We start from the raw sequence: 20,281 nt of genomic DNA, 5'->3' as shown, positions 1-20,281 counted from the left end.
TCCTGCCCCTCCCCCCACATCTATAAAGAACAAGTATCTGCTTCAAAACTCTACGGGAACTAAGGAGAAAGTGGGGGAAAGAGAAAGACAGACAGACAGCATCCAGCAGACAAGGGGAGGTTTTGTTATCATTTATTTGTGAAGTTAAAAACGAGCGATAAAAAGTAAAAACTGCCATACAATTTTTTTTTGTTTTGTTCTCATTTTGTTTTCAGTTTCAATCTCCTCTTGAACAGATGAAAAGACAACAGACCAGACCAGTCCTGGGAGGGGGGACAGGCGGGGCTGCGGGGAGCTGAGCCAGAGGGGAGGAGAAGGAGGAGGAGGAAGAGGAGGAAGGGAGGGGGGCTCGGCTGCTGGGGGGTCCTGCAATACCAACACCTGGTCCAAGGAATGTTCCAATGCTAACTAAGAAAAAGAAATAGCAAGAGTTGACTTTTTTTTTCCTTTTTAAAAGTTTATTTTAAAAACAAGAAGAGGGCCAAGGGTGGTAGGGAGAAAATGAATTGCTTTATCCTCAGAGAGGCAGTTTGGGGAAGGCTGGGGGTGGGGGGGTATAGTTTTTTTTTTTATATATATATATATAATTTTATAAGTTTTGTTTTGCTTTGTGTGTTTAACTTTAAAAAAAGTTTTTTTTGGCAGAGATTTAGTTCTCGCTATCTTTTATGGCTGGCTCAACGTGAAGGATCCCGATTTTGAAAGGAAAAGCATGTGAGACACACACAGAATGTGAGAGAGAGCGAGGGCCTGGCACGCCCCCGCCGTGCCCCCAGAGCCGCTCACTGGAGGGCTCCCCCTGCACCCCCCATGGCCGCCATCGCTCTCTCGCCAAACAAACCAAAACCAAAAAAAAAAAAAAAAAAAAAGCCCCCAAACAGAACAAAATGGAAAAAAACATAAAGATTTTTCACAGATGAGGAAGTTCACATTCATTCGATTCATTGAGCCTGCGGAGAGGGAAGAGATAGGAATCGGTCACTATGGGAGGGGAGGGCGGGACACTAGGGGGTGGTGGAAGAGGGGCTGGAACACCCGCAAGCGCAGGGGCCAGGAAGCCCCCTCCCAAACTGCGGCTGGCTGGCTCAGGCTGGAAGGACGCTGTCTGTTAACTGTCTAGTCAAGAGCTCGGGGGCCTCAGATGAAGTCACACGCTGCTCCCTGATGGAGGAGGAGGAAGGACAGGACAGCAGGAGGAGAGAAGCAGGGGCCGCAGAGGGCAGAGGCAGGGGAGAGAGAAGCGCACTCAGGGCTGGAGGGGAGGGGGTGCCCTCTGTCTTCAGGAAGGTGGGCGGCTCCCGGCGCGTCACAACATGAACAATGTCAGAGATCACGGTGTCCCCACAACACCCCTGTGAGGTAGGTTGGAAGGTGGCAACGATCTTCATGCCCACTTCACAGACAAGACTGGGACACGAGGCGAGCACAGAGGCCGAGCCCAGCGGGGCGGGGGCCCTGGCCAGCCCCCTCGTCCCTGCCGGAGCCAGGCCACCTGCAACACAGTCACTTGGACATGGGAAAAGAGATCTTGGGTTTAAAAAATTAAAGAATAAAAAGAACAAAAACCAAAAAAGTGATGCAAAGAAGGGAAAAAAGTAGACGTTTTCTTCCCAAGTGGCCAGATTGCGGGTGATCGGCAGCCGACGGGACGCCGCTGAGCGCCCGCCTGCCCCACCCCAGGACTACCCAGCAGTTCCAAAGTTCCGCCAGTCTGTCTTGCGCTCTCCCCCAGCATCACGACAGCGGGACACAGGAACAAGCAGCTGGCGGAGGGAGGCCTCTTCATTTAACCTCTGGACCCAGCGTACGCTCCCCCGGCGGCGTGTGGGGACTCCCGGAGACCTCTGGCCACACGGCCCCCGCTGCAGGCATCAAGGGCACACCCCGCAGGGGAAGGGATTTCCGGCGCTACCCACTAAGGCAGGATGGACGGTGGCCGGGGGTTGGAAGGAAAAAGGAGGAGGAGGAGGGTGGCAATTCCCACTTGCCTGCTGCTGTCCCTGCTGTGTGGGAGGTGGCTGGGGGCCGCCAGGACCTGGAGTCTGTCCGTAGTAGGCGGCCTGCTGCCTGTAGTACTCAGCCCAGGCCGCGCTGTAGTCTGGCTGGGAGCCTGGGGGTGCTCCGGGACCCCCGCCAGTGGCCACTTGTGCTGTGGGTGGACAGGGGTGTATGAGAGGCAGTGTATTAGGGCCGCCTGCCCCCTGCCTCCTCCGCACCACGGGCGGCTGCTCACCCTGCTTCTTGTAGTACTCCTCCCAAGCCTTTGTGTAGTCCTGCTGCGGGGGTGCTCCGGGCTGCTGGGGCTGCTGGCCTGTGGGGGGCACCAGGAAGGGTCAGAGAGCACCCTCTCTGCCAGGACTGAACCCCCCTTTAGCCGCGCCACAGACTCACCAATCTTTTTGTAATACTCCTCCCAAGCCTTCGTATAGTCCGACTGGCCGGTGGGTGGGGGCTGTGGGGGCTCACCCTGGGTCGGCGGGGCCGCGGGGGCTGGTGCAGGGCCCGGCACGGGGCCCGGGGGCTGCTGGTAGTAGTGTGAGTAGTAGGCGGCCCAGGCGGCGTTGGGGTCTGCGGCTGCAGCAGCCGCTTTGCCTGCGGGAGGAAGATAAGTCTGGGCTGAGGGGGTGGGTGTGGGGACCAGGTCCTGCCCTCCCCCAGGCGGCGGCCACTTACTTGGGTCATGAGGCGCAGGCGGTTGCCACTGGGGGTAGGTGTTGCCCCAGCCCTGGGGTGGGTACTGGTGAGGAGGGGGCCCCCCGGCGCTGCACAAGAGGAAAGAGGGGACAAGTGAATGGTGATGCCGGGCTGGGGGCAGGGATGGAGGCAGGCCAAAGGCCAGGGAGTCTGGGGAGGGCAGGCCCCACGTTGCAATGCAAAGGACACAGACAGTGTTGGCTCAAGGATATAAAACACGAGCCCCCAAAATTCACTATGCACAGAACATTGTCTCCGAAGGAGTGTGGGCTTTACAGGTGGAAAGTGAACAGCAGGAAAGAACAGCACCTTTTCCAACAGTATCTACAAAAATGGGCTGGACTTGACCTCAACAAGCAGGGCTCCAACGGGAAAGCTAGGCTTCTCTTGAGGGTGACTGGAAATGGGGCCTGTCACCCCCGTGGCCCGCACGGCAACCCCCACACCCCAAAGCCTGGGGAGCTGGGAGCAATACTCACTGAGGGGGGGCCCCTGGTGGCCCCTGGTTGAAGGGCCCAGGGTTGAAGGGCCCCATGGGGCCGGCAGGGCCTGGGCCCCCTGGGCCTGGTCCCACTGGGCAGAGAGGACCCTGGAGGAAGGAGGAGCAGACAGGGTGAGCAGGGAGGGTGAAGGGTGCGTGGCCCGAGCACCTGAAGCTACCCGGGAGCCCACCTCGATCTTCTCCTCGATGAGCTGCTTGGCGTGGTCGATCTGCTGGGGTGAGCCCCGGATGATGAACAATTTGAAGTTGGGGTCCCCATTGGGCGGCAGCTGCCGGGAGATCTCTACGAAGGCGCCTGTCTGCTGGTTTATGGCTTTCACGTTCTCGCCACCTGCATAGCCACAGACTGTGAAGGGAGGGCCGGGGGTGTCGGGTGCCAGTGGGGTGGGGGGCGGACAGCACAGAGGGGCCACACTCACCTCGGCCAATGACCAGCCCGCACTTGTGAGTGGGGATGGAGAAGGTCATCTCCCCGCCAGGGGGCCCCCAGTTGCCTTGGCCTCTTCCTCGGCCCCGGCCCCCTGGGGGCATGCCAGGACCTCCTGGAGGGCCTGGGGGACCACTCTGCAAGACAGGAAGGCGGAGGGTCAACACAGGAAGCTAGCTGGCCCTTGAGCTTCCCCAGCAGGCTGGGCTGGCCTCCTCCCAACACCCCCTGCCCCCAGCACCCCCCAGGCCCTACCCGGAGGCTCTGGAGGAGGTCGTTGATGATCCGGGCCGCATGCTCGCACCTGTCTGGGGGCCCCATTATGTGGGCTATCTTGTCGGGACCTGTCCCGTCATCTGGGGCCAGCACCAAGAGAGCAGAGAGAACAATTTAAAAGAAAAGCCAACCTCCAACCCCCTGCAGTATGGCCTTTCCAGGGCAGACTGTGCGGACCCAGAGCGTGTGACATGGTATCTACACTCGGCCTGCTCTCCCTGACTCCACGCATGCAGGATCCGGGCAGGGGCAGGCCCACATCCCCAGAAGGAAACCCAACAGCCAAGGTAATAGGGTGGCGGCTGAAGCTTCTTCCAGCGTGTGGTACCCCAGAACTAACCCATGAGTTCCCCAGAACAATCCACCCCCGAGGAGCAGCAGAGGGCCTGCTCCTCGCCGCAGGCTGCCCAGACCTGCTGAGCAGAGCCCGGAGCTGAAGGACAGTGACCCGACCCAGCTCGCTGCTCACAGGGCTGCCCTGTCAGGGTGGGCTGTTTGGTGGGAGACTGAACGGGGGGATTGGATGGGAACAAGAAAACACAGTCCATCTGGACTTGGAAAGATCATAGGTCCAGCAGCTGTCATGTGGCTGTCCCACACAGGGAAGGGCAGGCGTGCCTGATGGCTGGACTGGGAGGAAGGAGGTGCCCCAAGGAGGCCAACAGGCTGACCATGATGCCAAGTGCTCAGAGCTTGCCTCCCAGGGGCCGGCTGCTGGTGGCAAGGGTAAGACTGGCCACCTCACCCGCCCGCCCGCTGTCCAGGCCCCGACCCTGCTTAAACTGGATCCGCACGCCCGCGTCATTCTGGATCTTCTTGATCATCTCTCCGCTCCGGCCGATGACCACCCCCACGGAATGCCTGGGCACCGGCACCTGCGGGGGGACACAGTCAGCTGGGTCTGTCCTGCAGCTCTGCTGCCCCTGGGCCAAGAGGAGCCACCCCCCACGGGGGCCCCACTCACATCTATGCCCCCACCAATCCGAGAGCCATACTCATTCCGGTCCCCAAAGCCGCCTTGGTCGCGTTCCCGGAGAATGTCCATCACCATCTCGCAGGCTTGCTGCAAACACGGGGCACAGTCGCTGTGGGCAAGTCCTGCCGCCTCTCAGTGCCCCGCCAGGCCCCCGCAGCAGACATGGGCCTTAGTGACCATGCATCTTTGCTGCACCCAGCACAGCACCCCACTGAGCTCTTTGCCACCCTAAGGGGCAGGCATCGACAATAGCCCCGTTTTCCAGATGAGAAAATGGAAGGTCAGAGCTGACTTCAAAGCCAGTGATCTCGAAATCTCCACGTTACACCTGTTCGCACAAGCCGTGGGAATGCACACTCCGGGTCACTGGTCCCCCGGCCCGCCCCCCTCCAGAATCCCCTGCACCCCCCACCAAGCACACTCACCTGTACTTTATAAGGGTCCCCAATGATCCGGAGAGGCTTGTCCACGTTCGTGTTCTGGGAACCATCCTGAATCAGAATCATCTTCACTCCAGCGCGTTCCTTTACAACCAATGTTAACGGTTAGTGCTGGGCTTTCACAGAACTTTCCAGGGCTGGTGCAGGCAGGAGGTAGGCATCATGCAAAAGGATAAAAGCTGCTGGCACAGGAGCCGGCAGGGGTGGGGGGCTGCAGACACAGGGAGGAAAAGTGCCAGGATTGGGGGCTGCTGTCCGGGACCCCCCCTCACCTGCAGCTGCTTGATGGTCTCCCCGCCCTTGCCGATGACCAGGCCGGCCTTCCCTGCAGGGATCATTATCTCCTGCACCGTGCCGTTCTGGCCCCCGTTGGCGTTGTCATGGAACTGTCCTGGGGGGCCCCCACGGCCCCGAGACACGATGTCATCCAGCATCATTTTTGCTTTCCTGGGAAGGGGAAGAATGGGTGCTTCCACCTGAGACAGAGCACTGGCCAGAGAGCCCACCCAGCTCAAAGGGAAGGTGACCCCAACGTGCGTATCTGAGAGATGATGAGGGGCCAGGCACTGGGGCCTAGGCTGGAAGATTTCCCAGATCTCAGGACTCTGGGGAATCAACTTGTTCCTACAACTCTCTGGAAGGGGCAGGAGGGGAGGATGTGGCATGGGAATCACACCGCCATTCAGGTGCACTGAGAGGGCTTCTGCCTGTTCCCCTCATCATGAGAGGTCTAGCCCAGGACTTACTGCACAGATTCTGGGGCTCCTGTCAAGGACACACTGCGCTCAGGGAGGCCGCCACTGTCTAGAGAGAAGAAGAGATAGGGTCAGCGCCCTGCGTGGTCTGTGGGCACAGAAAGGCCTGCCCTGGAGACAAGGACACTTCAGAATAACCCACGGGCACTTCTGTTGCCATTCGGCAACCTGACAAATCAATTTACCGCCCCTGAACACCTGGGAGGCTGCGTGATACAAGGCCAAGGTCAGGAAGCTTGAAGTCCAGTAGGGGAGCAACTTTTAGGGAAAAAGATCAGGTGGAAGGAGAGGCATATTCCAGAAGGCCCAAGACACAGGCCACCCCCACTAGCACTGGGAATCACTCGAGCCTCTTCTACAGGTAACGCACCTCACATATGTTGAGACCAAGTCCCCCAGAAACCCCTGCCGAGCTGGCATTTTGCAGCTTAGGAATCTGAGATTCAAGGAGGTAATAACTTGATGCGCAGCCAGACCTGGGACTGAAACCCAGGCCTGACCTCCAAGCTAGCCCACCACCCCTGCCTCGTGTATTCCCGCCCGAGAATTATCTCAGTTAGGCAGCAACCTACTGCAATGGTTTGGGGCACGGTGGCTGCAACAAGGCACTCTGTGCTCAATTCTAGACCTTCTACCTCAGTCCATTCCCATCAACTATAAAAAGTGGAAAAAAAAAAAAAGTCACAGCTACCCATGGTGGGGCTGTATTAGCTGTGTGAGCCCAGCACACACTAAGCACCTACAAATGACAGCCTTTGTCACACCTATATGGTCCCAGGAAAAGGTAAGTTTAAAGAAGAAATTAAGGGACTAAGGCAAAGTGCAAAGAGCCCAACCCAACCCCCGCCTCCATTCGGGCGGGAACCTGGTCCTCTCGTACCTGGAGAAATCTGTACTTTGCAGCCTGAGTCCTGCTGGATTTTGTTGATTTGTTCGCCTCCTCTGCCAATGACTAGGAAAAGGGGGTAAAAAAAGGAGAAAAGCACAGACTGACTGAGGGAGCCAGAGCTGAGAAGACCCTGCATGCAGGGTCCCCAGCCCCTCGGATATTCAGGAGGGCAGCAGCCATCCCAAGCTCCCCTGAGCCACCTGCCCAGACAGGGAGACAGAGGGACAAATGACAGCAGGATACAGGAGCCCCTCTCAGACCAGGGCTTCTGGGCTGGCAGGGGCTTGGAGACACCGTCCCTGAGAGGGAGGGGAGCGGTATTGGGCCTCCCCGACCAAGGTGACCCACACTCACTTAGGCCCACCATGCCGTCTGGGACCCTGTACTCTTCTGTCATTGAAGTCCTACAAAGAGAGACACTGAAAGTCAGTCTGAAGTGGCAAAAGAGGAGGACGGACGACCCAGAAGATGTCCTGAAGACAGGGACCTGCGCCCACCAGCCCTTGACACCTCTGGCTGCAGATCTTGCTTCCTACAACGTGGAGACCAAGACCCCACAGGCCTAAGCAGAGTCTGACCACAAACAGGTCACAAAACCTCAAGGCCTCAGTTTCCCCATCTGTGCCATGAGAGGCTCAGGATGGGCAGTGTGACCCATGGCCCGGTGCTGTTCCACTGACTCAGGGCAAGAGCAAGAACTCAAGATGCTTTTACAGCAAGCTGACATAGTCATTTTATGCGTGTTGACTCTTGTAATAATAAAAGTAGTTGGCTCTGTATCCTTTTCATTTTCCTAGTAAATGTTTTCACTGTATTTTACAAAACTACTGGCCCATTAAAAAGACAAAAGAGAAAGCGTGACCACTCACAAACAACCTACATCAGATTTATCTAAGTCCACCTGGGGCAGCAAAAAGGTAGCAAAGCCCCCTACGCTCTGCCGACATCCAGCGGACAAGCACATGCATAAAACACACGAGAAAAACAAGGGCCTTCCCAGCCTCTTCTAGGAGGATGGCTGTCAGTGCTGCTGGGAGTCCCGGCCCAGTGGAGGAAGCACCAGGGTGCAGAGACCGCCCTTCAGTCCGCACAGTGGACTGCCACAGCCTCTCCTCCCCAAAGCGCTGCAGACAGGAGGCATGAGGAACAGACACAGCTCCCTTGCCCTCCCACCCTGTTTGTGCACTCCCTGGTCAACCAGTGGTGGGAGATAAAACCCTGACCAGTGCAGCCTTGGGCAGAACCATACACAGCAAGCGACAGATGAGAAACCAATGTGTGACCCAAACCACGACTTACCTCGGGGGAGGATGGATGGGTCCAAGCTGAGAACTGATCGCTACAGAGAAAAAAACCCAAAAGAAAGATTGGCTTAGTTCCTCTTCTCTGGGCACCCCAACACTGCCTGCCCCAGGGGCAACTGGTGCTTGTCACAGTGGTCTCAAGCCTGCTCAGGTGCCTGCTGGGCGCCATGAAGCCCTGCCCAAGAAAGCACATACAGGGTAGTTCTGCTTCAATTCCAGGGGGTCCTGGGATCCCTAAAATTTATGGGCCCCAGACTATAAACACCAGGAGCCCCCATAAAGAAGAGCTGCTGCCTACTCAGTGCTTTCAGCCCCCAGCTCCCAAAAACCTCTGAAGACCCAAAGCCACCCTCTGGCTGCATCACCCGATGGACTTACAATCTCCCTGGGAGGCCAGTTTCTTGCTCTCCGGTTGATCTGTCAAAGAGAGAGGATGTCAGATGCAGCACCCACCCACCCACACTGCCTCAAACCTGATGCTGGTGCCACATGTCCTGGGCAAACAACTTCCCTCTTCCCCCACCCCCAACACAAGAGCAGAGAGAGAAACCCAGAAGAGAACAACCCCAGAGGGGACCCAGACTTCACTCGCGTCTCCCAACACTTAAGAGTAAAAAAGCCTTTTTAATCAAGTGAACAATGACGGCCACAGCCGGGTCCTTCCGATTTAGGCTTAGACCTGTCTCAGGGCACACAGGGTCCTGGATAGACCTAGCGTTGACCAGGAGTTGCTCTCTGGCTGCTTCTCCAATGCTGCGTGACCCAGGGCCGCCAAAACTTCACGTCAGGCCTCAATAACCCACCCCACGTTTCCTCAGCCTCCCAGAAAGGGAGGAATCATCTTGGCAACTTACAACTTCGACCTAGTCACAAGCAATCTGCCCTCCTCTCCGCCACCTGATACCTCAGGATGGCAGACTGAACAAAAAGAATGAACAAAGCTAGGACTGCTGAGGTTTTAATAAAAGACCTAACAGCAGTGGTCCCCCCGCCCCCTGAACTCTGAACCACACTCAAACAAAAGCTCCTCTTTCTGCCCCCAGCCCTTCCTCCCCAAGATAAAAGCAGCAGAGGGAGTGAGTTACCTCCATCTTCCAACTGTCTCTTTTGGCCCCCAAAACCAAAATCCGGAGTGCTGTTATTCACTGTTGTAGCAGCATCGCCTCCAATTTTGGCTGCGATCTAGAAGTAAAGTAGTAATAAGAATTACCACCAAAGCCACCCTCCATGGTGCTCAGGTCAACTTCTCAGCACATCCCTGGGTTATGAAAACCCATCGGGTCTCGCTGTCAGGCCTGGGAGCTGCTCCCCCGACGATGTGGGAAAGAGCCTGTTGGTTAAGGCATCCTACAAGCAGTGCTTCCCTAAAGCCTCCATACTCTCACAAATTATCCAGGAATATCAAAATTCCCCTTTTCCCTTTTGCTGGAATTTGTGTCTAAATTGTTTGTGGCCTGGCTGTAATCCAGTAACTTGGTTCTAAGGGTGAAAGGAACAGATGCTTGGGTGCCAGGAAGGTCCTCGGGTCACCTCCAGGAGCAAGAGCTTTTAGACATTTCCTCCTGCTGGTGGCCCCAGAGCAGAGAACCAGACAGTGTGATTGTACCCCGGTTCTTCTCGGATGCTGGAGAGTTCAACTTTCCTTCATCTCCTTCACTCTCAAAATCTTTGCATAAATTTACCGAATACATTGGAGGGAAGCGGTTGTGTCAAGGCATCAAAAATCCTCTTTTGACCAAAACAAAAGACCCCTTTGGAACACATGCTACATTTTAGGCACATAAAGAACAACTTAAACCTCAATTCAGCAAACTTAAGACTAGAGTCTGTCTGTGGTTTAGAAACCCAAATCTGAGCTCAGGATCTGTCTTTCTACCTTTTTCAATTTTAATGCTTACCTTGAGCCAAAGCTGTTGGGGTGCCCAGATGGGCCTTACCCCACCCCAAATGACAGCTCTAACTCCCACAGTTAAAGCTGCCCCAGAATCAAGACAGTTCGGTGGACAACCTGATCAAATGCACTGTTAGGACCCCACCCAGCGCCAAAGGTGAGGAAGCCAGAGACCACACAGGCGTTCACCTAACGGAACCTCCCACCTTGGGAGGAGTCAGTCCCAGCCCGGAGGCATTGGGACAGCCCCGGAGAGCACTCAATCAGCCTCAGCAGGTCAGTTTCCTGAAAGGGCGGCAAAGTCCTCCCATTCTTTGGGCCCCCACCCCTCCAGGCCGTGGGGAGGTAGCGAATGGAGCTGGGGAGGTCGGACACCCAAGCATGTGACACCTCCTTGTCATCACGACTCAAAACAGACTGGTGGGACCCTCCTCTCTTTTCCAAAAAAACACAGACCACGGGTGAAGCTACCAAAAGCATCCAAGAGCCAGTCCCTATGCCCATCTTCCCCATTTCGCCCAAGCGCTCAGCCACACCGGCCGCATAAAGGTCCCCTACCCACTTTCCAGACTCGAGAGGAGGACGCCCCCTCTCGACCCCCCCAAAGTCCCTTCTTCTTAGGCAAGAGACAGAAACGGGGTTGGGCTGCGGTCAAACATAATCATTTGCCCTAACGTGGACAGCAAAGCATGCCCCTCACGTGTCCTAATGGGGGGGTTCCCAAAGTCAGACCCTAAACTCCAGGAACCCCTGCACACCCAGGGACCGCTCTCGGTGACCCCTGGTGCGGCCTTACCCCCTGCAGGGGGGGTCACCCGTGGGGAGCCCACTCGAGGTGCCGCGGGAGGGCCAGGCCCCCGTCTCCCGCCCACGTGACCCCGTGACGGCCCCGGCCCCCCCTAGCGACCCCGCGCGCGCGCGCACGTGACCCTCGCCCCCTCCCCCGCCCGCGCGCCCCTCAGGCCCGCGGCCTCCTCACCTGGCGAGCCCGCTGCACGGCGTCGGCGAAGGCGTCCTTGCGGATTCCTGGGCCGCCTCCACCGGGCGGCTGCGAGGGGCCCCCGGCTGAACCCCCGCCTGGGCCACCGCCGCCCGGGCCGCCGCCGCCCCGGTCCCCTGCGCCCGGCGGGCCTGACGGAGGGCCGCCCCCGGCGCCCCCAGCTCCCCCGCCCCCGCCAGCGGGTGGCGGCGGTCCGGGCGGGGGTCCTCCCGTGCTGTAGTCCGACATGGCGCGGCGGGGCCGGGCCTGGAGCGGAGGCTGAAGCTGAGGAGGAGGCGGCGGCGGCGGCGGCTCAACGCGGGAACAAGGCCTCGCTCCACACGGCCGCGGAGCACTCTGGGAACCCAGCCGCTGGGAAGACGACGAGGGGGGAGAGGGTCGCCCCCTCCCGCCGCTGGCGGGACGGACAGCTGCGGTGGGCCAATGGGAGACACCTGCTGCACCCCGGACACCAATCGCGGGCTCTGAAGGCGAGCGGCCAATCGGAGTGCAGCGAGAGGCAGTGGGCGGGAGTCGCTCAGTGACCGACAACTCTCGGAGGCAATGGGCTGTGGACTGCCGGAGCTGGGCGGGCAAATCAAGGCGATCCGAGAAGGCGGGAGGCCCAATGACGCGAGAGTTCCAGATTTGCGGGGCGACTTCAGAACCAGATTGACGGCTCCAAAGAGTCACGTGGACTGAGAGGCGGGGCCTGGTGAAAGACCCACCCCCTTGGACGGGTTGGGCGGGCGATTGGCCTGATACTCGCTCACTCAAGCCAATGAATACAGATGGAAGGCGGTACTTGTAAAGATTGGCAGCCAATTTAGTCCAATCCCTGACGAGTTCTGGATGATAAGGTTGGCTTTGGACTTGATTGCTTTCCGTGTTAACCAGAATCCCTTTCTGGTCCTGACATCTAAGCCAATGGCTGAGCGGGTGTTGGGGGTGACTGACACTGCTTGGGACAAATGGCTATGAAGGAAATAAAGGTGCCCGGTTTTGGTGGGAGCCAGTAGAAGCCCAGCTGCATTGGGGCGGAGCTGGCCACCGGACTGCGAGAGGGGATTAGCGGGAGCTGGAGTGAATGGCAGTCGACGTGGGCGGTGGCGACCGGCTGCCTGAACTCAGGCCTGACGTCTGGTTTAGCTCCTCAAGAGCCAGGCTGGGTGGGCCCTGCACGTGGCCTGTTTGAAGCCTTGGACATGGGGTCCTTCTGGGGTGGGGCGGCGAGAGAGCACGAAACCGGGATCCCTGTACCCCCCTCCTCTCTCCTCTCTCGCTCCAGGAATCTACAGTTTCCACTTCTCCAGGACTCATGGAACCAGCTCCCCTCTGGAACTCAAGAGTCCTAGGTCCGTTCCAAGGACCGAGGGCTCCCAGCCCCTAATTCCACACCCCACACTCCCTTTACATAAGGCCCCGGAATCTGAGCCCCCAAATTCCCACCGTAGGCCCTCAACTTTTCTCCTGGACCCGGGCATCATCCAAGCTCCCAATTTCCATTCAGGGCCCAGAGACCTAAGGTCCCCAATTCCCCCTCCTGGACCCAGGTATCCCAGACACATCCAACAAAAGCCATCTCTTTATTCTGGGTTGTCTGCGCGTTGACCATTTCGCCCTGGAGCCAGGACGAGCTACAAGCAGCAAGACTGGAGCCCAAAATTCTAGTCCCAGGCTGCACCCTGTGGTGGGGGTGGTGAGGGCAGGAATCTTCTGACCCGTGTCTCCAGCCTGCTTTTGCCGCCAAAAACTGCCCCAGGGCCTGAGCCTGGAGGGCTCTTTGGAGCCATGGAGGGGAAGAGTCCTTCTGTCCCATTTCTGCCCAGAAAGTGTAATGCAGCTCACAGTCTATACGCCCAGGGTTTTCTTCATGCCCTCATAGACCACATAGCTGATGCCACCTGCTGGCAACACCTTCAGTAACGTGGGGGTCATGCCTCGGTACAGCCCCAGCCAGCCCTGCTGGGCTAGGATCCCCCGAAAGACTCCTCGCATGGTGGGGTTCGAGCCCTCCACGGTGTCTGCAGGAACAGAGGCAGGCTCAGGACTTGGCCAGAGATGACTCCGCCTCCTGCGAGGCTGGAACGTAAAGGAGTGAGGGCTGAAGCCATGGGTAGGGGCCCAGCGGTCATTTGGAGAGGAGTTTGGACGATTCATAGAGGAAATGGGTCAGTTTGGGGAGGATTGGGGGGATCAAGCAGGTATGAGTTTTTGGGATTCATTTTAGAGAACATCTTAGAAGACATTAGAACTTATTTGGGAGGGAACATCTGAGATTTGCTAGAGATTTGGGGAGTGTGCCCTGGGGTAGTTTGGGGACATTTTCAAGATCAGGATGGTGGTCTAAGGCCCTGTTTTGAGATTTGTGAATTGGTTTTGAGGATTGTGAATTGGCTGAGTCCATTTAGGGGACTCAGATTTGGGGCATTCCCAGGGTAGTGGGGGAAAGTGGGCATGAGTTTTGGATCAGACTTGGTGAGTTTAGAAACTATACTGGCTTGAGCAGCCAGTTGAGAGCTGGGGCTGATTTGGAGAATTGGGAGATCATTTGGGGAGTATTTGTCTTTGGGGTCTGTGTGGGGGCCTGGGTCGCATTTTGGGAAGATTGTAGGGGTCATCTGGGAGATGGATGTTAGTTTTAGTGATTTTTTAAGGGATGGTGTCAGATTTTGGGTGAGTATGGTAAGTGTTGGTGGGCTCAGGGGTCAGTGAATGTGGCCAGGATCCAACATGGAAAGTCTGGGGGTCAGTTTTGGGAGATGAGATTGCCCAGAGATCTTGGGCAATGCGGTGGCTACCAGGGGCCAGCTGACCTTGGGCCTGCATCCTGGTGCGCACCAAAGTCAGTGGGTAACTGGCCATCTGGCCACAGGTCGTGGACAGCGTCACAGAGGACAGGCTGACCAAGCCTCTGGGGTCCTCCATGTCCCTGCCTGACTTGAGCCAGAGGCACCGGAACATCTGCAAGCGAAAGGGGCCAGGAGAAAGCTCACACTCAAAGCCTGGCTACCTCCCCCCACAACCGTCACCCCCTCTTGGGACCCACACCTCGTAGACGGCCAGGTCGGTGCAGGCATAGGGGACGATGCCCAGCATGTTGGGCAAATAGCCACGGTAAAGGGCGCGGGTGCCCTCCCGCTCCAAGATCTGCCTGGCGCAGTCCAGCAGCCCCTTGTACTGCCCCGTCCGGCGCAGGGTCAGCCGTGTCTTCAGCACCTGGGAAGGGTGGGGTTCAAGGTAACTCATTTGATTTAGACCTGGGTTTCAAATACAGATCCATCAGACTCCCTGGACTGCTCTCTAAATTTTGAATTTCAGATGTGCACCTGCTGACAAAGAGACCAAGAAGGCCAGAAAAGTGACGTGAGCCAAGTGAGGTCTGTTAGCTGTGACCGAGTTCCTGCCAAATTCCTCCATGGGAATTTGGGGCCCAGGTGGCCAGACCTGCCAATTTTCCAAAAGCCTCCAGAAATCAGAATTTTGATGAAATACTCCAATATTGCGAACTCTACAATTGCGCAAAAAATAGAACACCTAGTGTGGCAGGCAACATTTGAAGGTGGTCCCCAAGAGCACCCCCTCTCCATAAACATGCCCTATATGATGCTCTCACCAGCTGGAGCATGGGCTGGACCCGTGAACAGGATGAGATTTCACTTTCCTGAGGAAGTTACCTTACAAGGACAAGGTGATGGGTTTTGCAGATGTAATTAAGGCCCCTAATCTGTTTTCTTTAAGGTAGGGGTCTCCAACCTATGGTGAATTGTATAATTATTTCATTATATATGACAATGTAATAATAATAGAAATAAAGTGCACAATAAATGTAATGCACTTGAATCATCCCAAAACCATCTCTCTGTCACCCCCTAAAGTCCATGGAAAAATTGTCTTCCATGAAAACAGTCCCCAGTGCCAAAAAGTTGGGGACTGCTGCTTTAAGGTAATCAAAAGACAAATTGTCCTCAGTGGGCCTAACTTAATGAGTGAGTGCTTAAAATAAGAGTCTGTAGCCAGAAACAAGAAGTCAGAGAGACAGGAAGCACTCTCCTATTGGGCCTTCTCTGCCCTTCCTTCTTTCCTTCCTCCCTCCCTCCCTTCCTTCCATCCTTCCTTCCTTCCTTCCCTTCCAGGGCTCCTTTGTTATCCAGGCTAGAGTGCAGTGGCGTCATCATACACAGCTCACTGCAGCCTCAAACTCCTGGCCTCAAGCAGTCCTCCCACCTCAGCCTCCCAAAGTGCTGGGATCACAGGCGTGAGCCACCGCACCCAGCCTCCTGTTGGGTGACCAAAAAGCAAACTGCCTTGTGTGTGGAGATGGTCATGTGGCAGAGAGCAATGGTGGTCCCTAAGAACTGAGGACCTCAGTCCTACAATCATAAGGAATTCAATCCTGCCAACAACCCGGAAGCTTGGGAAAGGACCCCAAGTCTCAGATACGTTCCTCTGTAGCCCAGTGGACACCTTGGTTTTGGCCTGATGAGACCCTAAGCAGAAGACCCACCTAACCAGTGCCACAGAAACTGTGAGATAACAAATGTGTGTCATTTTAAGCTGCTGAATTTGTAGCAATTTGTTCCACAACAATAGGACACTAATGTACTTACGAAGAAGCTTAACGAGACAAGTGCAAGAGTTATAGGAAGAAAACCTTAAAATGTCATTAAAGGACATTCAAAGAGACTCAGATGAGTGGAATATGTTGTTGGATACGTAGACTCAGCATCATATAGTCGGCAGAAATCTCTAAACTTATAAATTGAACACCATCCCACTGAGACACAAATAAATACTAATAGGTGATTTTGTTTTCTTAACCTGACAAATTGATTTGAAAGTTTATACAGGCTGGGTGTGGTGGCTCACGCCTGTAATCCTAGCACTTTGGGAGGATTGCTTGAGGCCAGGAGTTCAAGATTACAGTGGGCTACGATTGGGCCATTGCATTCCAGCCTGGGTGACAGAGCAAGACCCTGTTTCTTTAAAAAAAAAAAAGTTTATATGGAAGGTAGGTGCAGTGGGACGCTACTTGGGAGGCTGAGGCAGGAGGATCATTTGAGGCCAGGAATTTGAGAGCAGCCTGGGCAAGATAGCAAGACCCCATCTTAAAAAATAATAATTTTAAAAAATTAGCTGGGTGTGGTGGTGCACACCAGTAGTCCCAGCTACTTGGGAGGCTGAGGCAGGAGAATCTCTTGAGTCCAGGAGTTGGAGGCTGCAGTGAGCTATGATGACACCACTGCACTCCAGCCTGGGCAACAGAGACCCTGTCTCTCTCTCTCTCAAAAAAAAAAAAAGTTAAAGACAGAATATAAAACTATATTAGTAAAAAGATCAGTGGTGCCAAGGATTGAGGAGATGAGGGAGTGGTGAGTATGTAGCGAACCAGGGCTTTTAAGGGCAGCAAAACTATTCATGTGGACACATTATATGTTTGTCAAAAACCCACTGAACTGTATGACACAAAGGTGAAACTTAATGTACACTATGGGCTTCCCTTAATAATAATGTATCAACATCGATGCATCAGTTGTAACAAATATGCCACCGTAATGTGAAATGTTACCAATAGAGGAAACTTTGTGTGAGGAGGGAGAGGTATATGGAAACTCTCTGTACTTTCTGCTCAAAAGTTTGATGCATAGTTCACATCAAGAAGGAGGAGGGGCTGGGCGAGGTGGCTCATGCCTGTAATCCCAGCACTTTGGGAGGCTGAGGCCAGGAGTTCGAGATCAGCCTGGGCAACATAGTGAGACCCCATCTCTACAAAAATTTTTTTTTTTTAAAGCTGGGTGTGGTGGTGGCGTCTGTAGTCCCAGCTACTCAGGAGGCTGAGGCAGGAGGATCGCTTGAGCCCAGAAGTTCGAGGCTGCAGTGAGCTTGATTGCATCACAAAGAGGACAGGTTAAGTAGGGGAGGAGAAAGATGGCAACTAATTTCTGTGGTATTTCCTCTGTGCGGGCAGTCGTTCTCTTACCTCCATGGGGTTGATGAGTGTCTGGGAGGTGGCTGCAGCCAGGGAGCCGGCAAGGAGACGTTCCTGAAAGGGTGGGGACCCGTGTACTCCACAGAAGTAATTCTTACACTGCCACGGGAGAGAACAGTGTGAGAGCGAAGCCGGCCACCTTCCGATTGGAAACCCGTCTGGGGGGAGGGGGCTGAAGGGTGAACGTGTGTCTTGGATGAGGACTTGGACTTTTGGGGGGCTACGGGAGGGGTTTGGGGTTTGGGCTTGAGCTGGGGACACCAGTCCACCAGTTCCCCACCTGTTCAAACACGGAGAACTTGATGGCATACTCGGGGGCTATCTTGAGGACATTGATCCCGTTGCCACGCCACAGTGAGTGGATGCCCCCCTCCTGGACCATGCTCCGGAGCCCCCCCAGCAGATTCATGAAGTTAGTCTTGGAGGAGTAGACCTGGGCAGGGGGAGGGAGGACCCTGGAGGAGCCCCGTGAAGAGCCCTGCACCCCGTCCCTGTCCCTATCCCAGCCTGGGCCGCAGCCCCCACCATCCTCCTCAACCTCTCAGCCCCAGCCCCATCTCCCTTCCAAGCTGGTTTCCCCTCCATCGCCTCCCCCGCCAGTCCTACAAGTGTCCAAACCAACCCAGACCCAAAGCCAGCATCACCCCACATTCCTGTCTGATCCCACCTTCCATCTTCTCTCCAGTCCCGTCCAAAGACCTCCCCATCCCCAGCTCCCTGATCTCCAGCCCCAGCCTTGGTGCAGTGTTGGGTCCTGTCCCTAGTAAATTCCCCCAACTCAAGTCCATGCCCCGTCTGCATCTGCCCCGCGGTGCCCCGCAACCCAGATCTCAACCAGGGCACGGGAACCCCTGGCTCCAACCTCCACATCATCCTAAACCCCGTCGGTGTCCTCTCCTCCGGTCCCCACCTCTGTGTTCTGCCGCCGCCACCACACACACCTGCATGTACACCCTGGCGCGGTCCAGAGGGGCCGTGCCCGTGCGGGACACCGCCCCCGCCATGGCTCCCGAAAGCAGAAACTTCCACAAGGTCCCCTCGTTGTCCACTTCCAAGACCTCCACAGGAACCATCAACTGCTCTCCTGTGTCTAGAACCTGCAAGGGCAGAGCCAGCCCTCGCCCACTCTCGGCCAGGCTGGCGCTCCTTCCCCTGGGTGTGCCTCTGGGACACCCTCCTGGTGAGAGACCCGCCCTGTCCCCTTGACCCAGACCTGCCGCTTCAACGGTGGAATTGTAGATCTGCTCACCTGCTGGGATGGCAGATGCTCGAGGTTGTTTTCGCGCACGTGCCCGAACACGTACCCATACACGTGAGTACAGCCTGGCTTCCGCGAGGGGGGCGGGGGCGGGGGTGGGACATTGATGATGAGGGCCTTGACCGTCCTCAGCAGGGTCTGGACCCCCAAACAAGGCTGCTGATCCTCCTCGGGAGGCGATCCCATGGCAGCTAGAGGTTAAGACACCTGGATTCAAATTCCTGAGGAGTCGTCTGCCCGTCCAGCGTCCAGCTACCATGTGGAAGTGTCTAGTGGGTGGGGTGCCTAGGGGACAGTGAGGTCATAGAAGCCCTGTGACCTTGCTCAGTGTGGCAGGCAAAGCGATGATCCTTCTCCCCACTGCACCCCCCCACAAAGGTTCACATCTTGATCCCCGCCTGATCCCGTTGACTACATTCTTGTGGTGGGTGGAATTTTGTGTCTCACCAACATTATTATGTTGAAATCCTATCTCCCAAAGAGATGGAATTTTGACGTGAGGCATTTGGGAGGCAATTAGGGCTAGATGAGTTCTTGAGGATGGGGCCCCCATAATGGGATTAGTGCCCTTACAAAAAAAGGGAGATCAGATCTCTTTCTCTGTTTTTTTTTTTTTTTTGACACAGGGTCTCACTGTGTCACCCAGGCTGGAGTCCAGTGGTATCATCATAGCTCACTGCAGCCACCAACTCCTGGGCTCGCGGGATCCTCCTGCCTCAGCCTCCCAAGTAGCTGGGACTATAGGCACGCTCCATGATGCCTAGATAATTTTTCTTATTTTTTCTAAAGGTGGGGTCTTGCTATGTTGCCCAGCCTTGGTCTTGAACTCTTGGCTTTAAGTGATTCTCCTGCCTTGGCCTCCCAAAGTGCTGCTGGGATTACAAGCATGAGCCACTGTTTTTTTGTCTTGTTTTTTTTTCTCTCTCTCTCTTTCTCTCTTTCTTCCTCACTGAGGAAGGAAGGGGGTAATGAGCCCAGGAATGCAGGTGGCTTCTAGAAGCTGGAAAAGGCAAGAAATGGATTTTCCCCTGGAGCCTCCAGAAGGAACCAGCCTTACTGACACCTTGATTTTAGCCCAGCAAGCCCCATGACAGACTTCTGACCTCCAGAATAATACATCCGTGTTGCTTGGAGCTTCTACATTTGTGGTCACTTGTTACAGCAGCTGAAGGAAACTCATACACTGGATTTCATTGTCACAGCAACTAAGCAAGAGAGGATGAGATGGCTCTGGAGCTCTGAGAGAGAGAGACACAGTTGGTCCCCAAAGTGAGACTGGCCTAGGTTTGATGTCAGATGTTCCTGATTCGAATCGCATCTTGAATGCTTCTTGCTGTGCAATCTTGGAGTTCCTACTTTCCTTCTCTGAACTTCAGTTTCCCCATCTGGAAGTTGGAAGTAACGATAAACTCTACTACATAGTATCATCAGCAGGATCCAATGAGAGGCTTAGCTGAGGGCACTTCCATCATCTGAGTTGCTTAGGTCGAAATACTCGACTTCCACCTTAACTCCTTTTTTTCTTTCGTGCCCATACTCAAATCATCAAACCCTGTTGGCTTAACCTTCCAAATATATCCACACTCTGGCTGCTTTGTTCAATGTCCACGTGGGGCCATCACCCTGATCTGCCCCATTGTTGCTCCCCTGGTCCCTCCCTTGCCTTCCCCTGCCCCAGTCTGTCCCCGCAACAACCACCAGAGGGCGCCTGTGAGCACCTGAGTCAGGACCCCTCCCTCCTCTGCCCACAGCCCACCATGACTCCAACCTTCCTCTGGGTCAAAACCCAAGTTCTCCCCTGTTCCCTCCCTGCTTTCTCCCCCTCCTCACTCTGCTCCGGCCACACGGGCCTCCTCTCTGTGCCTCCAACATGCCAGGTGCCGTCCTGCCCTAGGGCCTTT

At 55.7% G+C, this 20,281-nt stretch overlaps 2 protein-coding genes across 8 annotated transcripts; both read right to left on the bottom strand.

Moving 5' to 3' along the window:
* Positions 1–116: 116 nt before the first annotated feature.
* Positions 117–11,552, bottom strand: LOC123636019 (KH-type splicing regulatory protein). Of its 7 annotated transcripts, none has more exons than XM_045548810.1 (20): positions 11,134–11,552; positions 9,349–9,445; positions 8,642–8,680; positions 8,259–8,298; positions 7,314–7,363; positions 6,951–7,022; positions 6,062–6,119; positions 5,588–5,762; positions 5,301–5,399; positions 4,864–4,962; positions 4,672–4,774; positions 3,879–3,979; positions 3,616–3,760; positions 3,367–3,527; positions 3,174–3,283; positions 2,674–2,762; positions 2,392–2,616; positions 2,234–2,311; positions 1,989–2,149; positions 117–950 (listed from the first exon to the last, which is right to left on the bottom strand). In XM_045548810.1, the coding sequence occupies exons 1-20, from the start codon at positions 11,380–11,382 to the stop codon at positions 942–944; spliced, it is 2,160 nt and encodes a 719-aa protein (XP_045404766.1). In that variant the 5' UTR covers positions 11,383–11,552; the 3' UTR covers positions 117–941. The 7 variants fall into 7 exon arrangements, with proteins under 7 accessions (XP_045404766.1, XP_045404774.1, XP_045404777.1 ...); XM_045548818.1 differs by having other exon boundaries at positions 2,392–2,592; XM_045548821.1 differs by having other exon boundaries at positions 2,467–2,592.
* A 1,432-nt stretch (positions 11,553–12,984) lies between these two features.
* On the bottom strand, positions 12,985–18,613 carry SLC25A41 (solute carrier family 25 member 41). Its single transcript, XM_045548766.1, has 7 exons — positions 18,372–18,613; positions 18,064–18,219; positions 17,403–17,555; positions 17,114–17,221; positions 14,185–14,352; positions 13,950–14,097; positions 12,985–13,157 (listed from the first exon to the last, which is right to left on the bottom strand). The coding sequence occupies exons 1-7, from the start codon at positions 18,564–18,566 to the stop codon at positions 12,985–12,987; spliced, it is 1,101 nt and encodes a 366-aa protein (XP_045404722.1). The 5' UTR covers positions 18,567–18,613.
* Positions 18,614–20,281: the final 1,668 nt, after the last annotated feature.

This window comes from Lemur catta, chromosome 1 (genome assembly GCF_020740605.2).
Source record: "Lemur catta isolate mLemCat1 chromosome 1, mLemCat1.pri, whole genome shotgun sequence".
Taxonomy (NCBI): domain Eukaryota; kingdom Metazoa; phylum Chordata; class Mammalia; order Primates; family Lemuridae; genus Lemur; species Lemur catta.
The sequence above is the reverse complement of the archived record's forward strand: the minus strand, read 5'-3'. Positions and strand labels throughout refer to the sequence as shown.